At 67.7% G+C, this 2,370-nt stretch overlaps 1 protein-coding gene across 1 annotated transcript; it reads right to left on the bottom strand.

Annotated features, from left to right (window-relative positions):
• Positions 1-526: 526 nt before the first annotated feature.
• Positions 527-2,197, bottom strand: EMIHUDRAFT_254710 (hypothetical protein; the record flags this gene model as incomplete). Its single annotated transcript, XM_005777152.1, has 1 exon — positions 527-2,197. One exon carries the CDS (start codon positions 2,195-2,197, stop codon positions 527-529), a length of 1,671 nt encoding a protein of 556 aa, XP_005777209.1.
• Between the last annotated feature and the right edge of the window lie 173 nt (positions 2,198-2,370).

Below are 2,370 nucleotides of genomic sequence, written 5' to 3'. Positions count from 1 at the left end.
CGCGCGCCGCCGCCGCCCGCCTCGCCGCGCCGCGCCGCCCCGCGCCTCGCCTCGCCTCGCCTTGCAGCAGCGCACGCGCACACGCACCCACGCGCCCGCGCTCGCTCCGCGAGAGCGAAGCAACCCTCCAAGCGAGTTCCGAACCGGGAGCCAAAAGGTCCCGGCTCGAACCGCGAACCGGTTCGACCACCGCCGCTGGCGGTTCTTGCAAAGGCATCAAAGGCAGTGCTTGATATAACGTGAAATAGTGCGAGCGCGCGAGATACTCACACGACCCACCGTGCCCTCGCGAAAGAGATCTCGCGCCGCGCGCGCCCGCACACGCCGCCCGAGAGCACTCCCACCCCCGCCGCCTCGCAAGCTCACAGGTTGATTTGAGGAGAAGCAGCTGGGGGAGGTCAAAGCGGGAGAAGGCGGCACGGCGGCGGCGGCGCGGCCCCCCCCCATCCCCACGCCTCCGGGTCGTGCGTACCGCCTCCGGGCGCGAGTGTCCCCCCAGCGTCTGCTCCGGCAGTCGCTCCGGTAATCACGCCGAAGGGAGAGCAACAACCAAAGAGGAGATGAGCGCAGTCAGCAGCCCGCCCGCTCGCACGGACGCCGCCATCGCCACCGTCGTCTCCTCCTCGGAACGAGAGCCACGAGGCGTACTTGTGCTCTCTTGGCCATGCAGCACCGACTGTGCAAGCTTCAGCAAGCGCTCTTCCGCCGCCTTGCTGGATGGCGTCGCTTCCGTCGCCTCTCCAGTAGTCTTCCGTGCCCCCGAAGGCTCTGCTTCAAGTGCAGCCTCAGCTGGGGCGCCTGTTGCGTCGGCATCGACCACAGGAGTGGCCTCGGTGCTGCTGCGGCGTCGAGGCGAGGTGCTTCCTCGTCGAGGCGGGCTCGCCGCCTCGCGCTCCTCCTCGTGCAGGTCTCGGATGGCAACTCCGGCCCGGGGCTCCGCAAGCTCGGCCGCCTCCCAGCGCAGCCGTCCGACTTCGGCGCCCGCTACGTACGGCTGCGTGGTGAGAATGGAGGCATCTGTTGTGGCGCTGACAGGTATCGCGAAGCAGTAGCCGTCCTCGTCGAGGAACTCGAGCCGCGTCGTGAAGGACGCCGGCTTTTGTGCGCGGAAGGAGACCATCACGAGCAGCCGCTTCTTGGCGATCCCGACGAGGCGGCCCTCGGGGAAGGACACCTCGAGCGGCATCCGCAACCGATCCCCAGCCACTCGCACGCGCGTCTCGAGGCTATCGTAGCCGACGTTGAGCGCAAAGAAGCAGGCGCGTGACACGTGGCCCAGTGGGACGGGCGGTAGAATCACTTCTGACCGGTCAAACTCGAGCCGTGGCTGTGCGGCCGTGGCGCGGAGCCGAACACAGAGGTAGCTGTTTGCACCCGGCTCAAACTCGTGAGTGTCGACGATGACTGGCAGCAGCACATCGACCGGCATGGGCCGCTGGGGCGCGAAGTGCAGCAGAACCTGCGCCGTTTCGCGCGGCGCAAGCGTGCCGCGGCCCTCGGGTACCGAGAAGCCAGTGCCGTCGAGCGCCGACGAGTCGATCGCCCACTTGAGCGGCTCATCGTCTTGCGATATGAGAGTGAACTCGTGTGTGTATGGCAGCGAGACATCGCGCACGATGACCTCCCCCAGCTGCACCGTCGACTCGGACACGGCCAGCCTCGCGCGCAGCCCCTCGCCAAAGACTAGACGCCGGAGGTTCGGCGTGGTTGCAACGCCACTCAGCTCCAACGGCAACCCGAACTCGACACGGCCCACTGCCTTTGGCTCGAAGCTCAGCGAGAGCTTGAGCTCCCCGGGCGTAGGCGACCCGCCCCCTGCCACAGCGCCGGCCAGCACCGTCCGTGGCGTGGCAGCGGCGGCCTCTGCCGCGCCCAACGCAGGGGGCACGGTTATTCGATAAAGCCGCTGGTCTACCCCACCGACGGAAGAGGCGCCGTCCGCCTCGCCTCCGCCGTTCTCTCCCCCCGCGGCAGAGTCGGGCCGTTTGGCGATGAGCTGCAGTGGCGCGTCCTCATCATCGTCCTGCATGCCGGTGACGCCCGTCACAGTCGTCGAGACCTCTGCAGCATCCATCTCTGCGCGCATGGCCTCGGCCTCCTGCTGCGCGCGCAGCTTTAGCTCGAAGCCAGGGAAAGCGCTCAGGTCGCACCAGATCACAGCAGGTACTGGGGAGTCGTTTGACAGCGAGACTGGCATGTGCGCCGACGAGCCGACGATGACAGGTCCGAACTCGAGGTGCTCCTCGAGGAGCCGCACAGCCGGTGCGATGGCCTCGAGCGAGAGGGGCAGCTGGACCCGCTTTCCGTACCGAACAAGTGCCTCGATCGTGGCCTCGATTCTAGCTGGTGCCTCAATGAGCGCGTCTACAG

This window comes from Emiliania huxleyi (genome assembly GCF_000372725.1).
Source record: "Emiliania huxleyi CCMP1516 unplaced genomic scaffold EMIHUscaffold_2652, whole genome shotgun sequence".
NCBI lineage: Eukaryota > Haptophyta > Isochrysidales > Noelaerhabdaceae > Emiliania > Emiliania huxleyi.
This window is presented reverse-complemented; position numbering and strand designations above follow the sequence as displayed.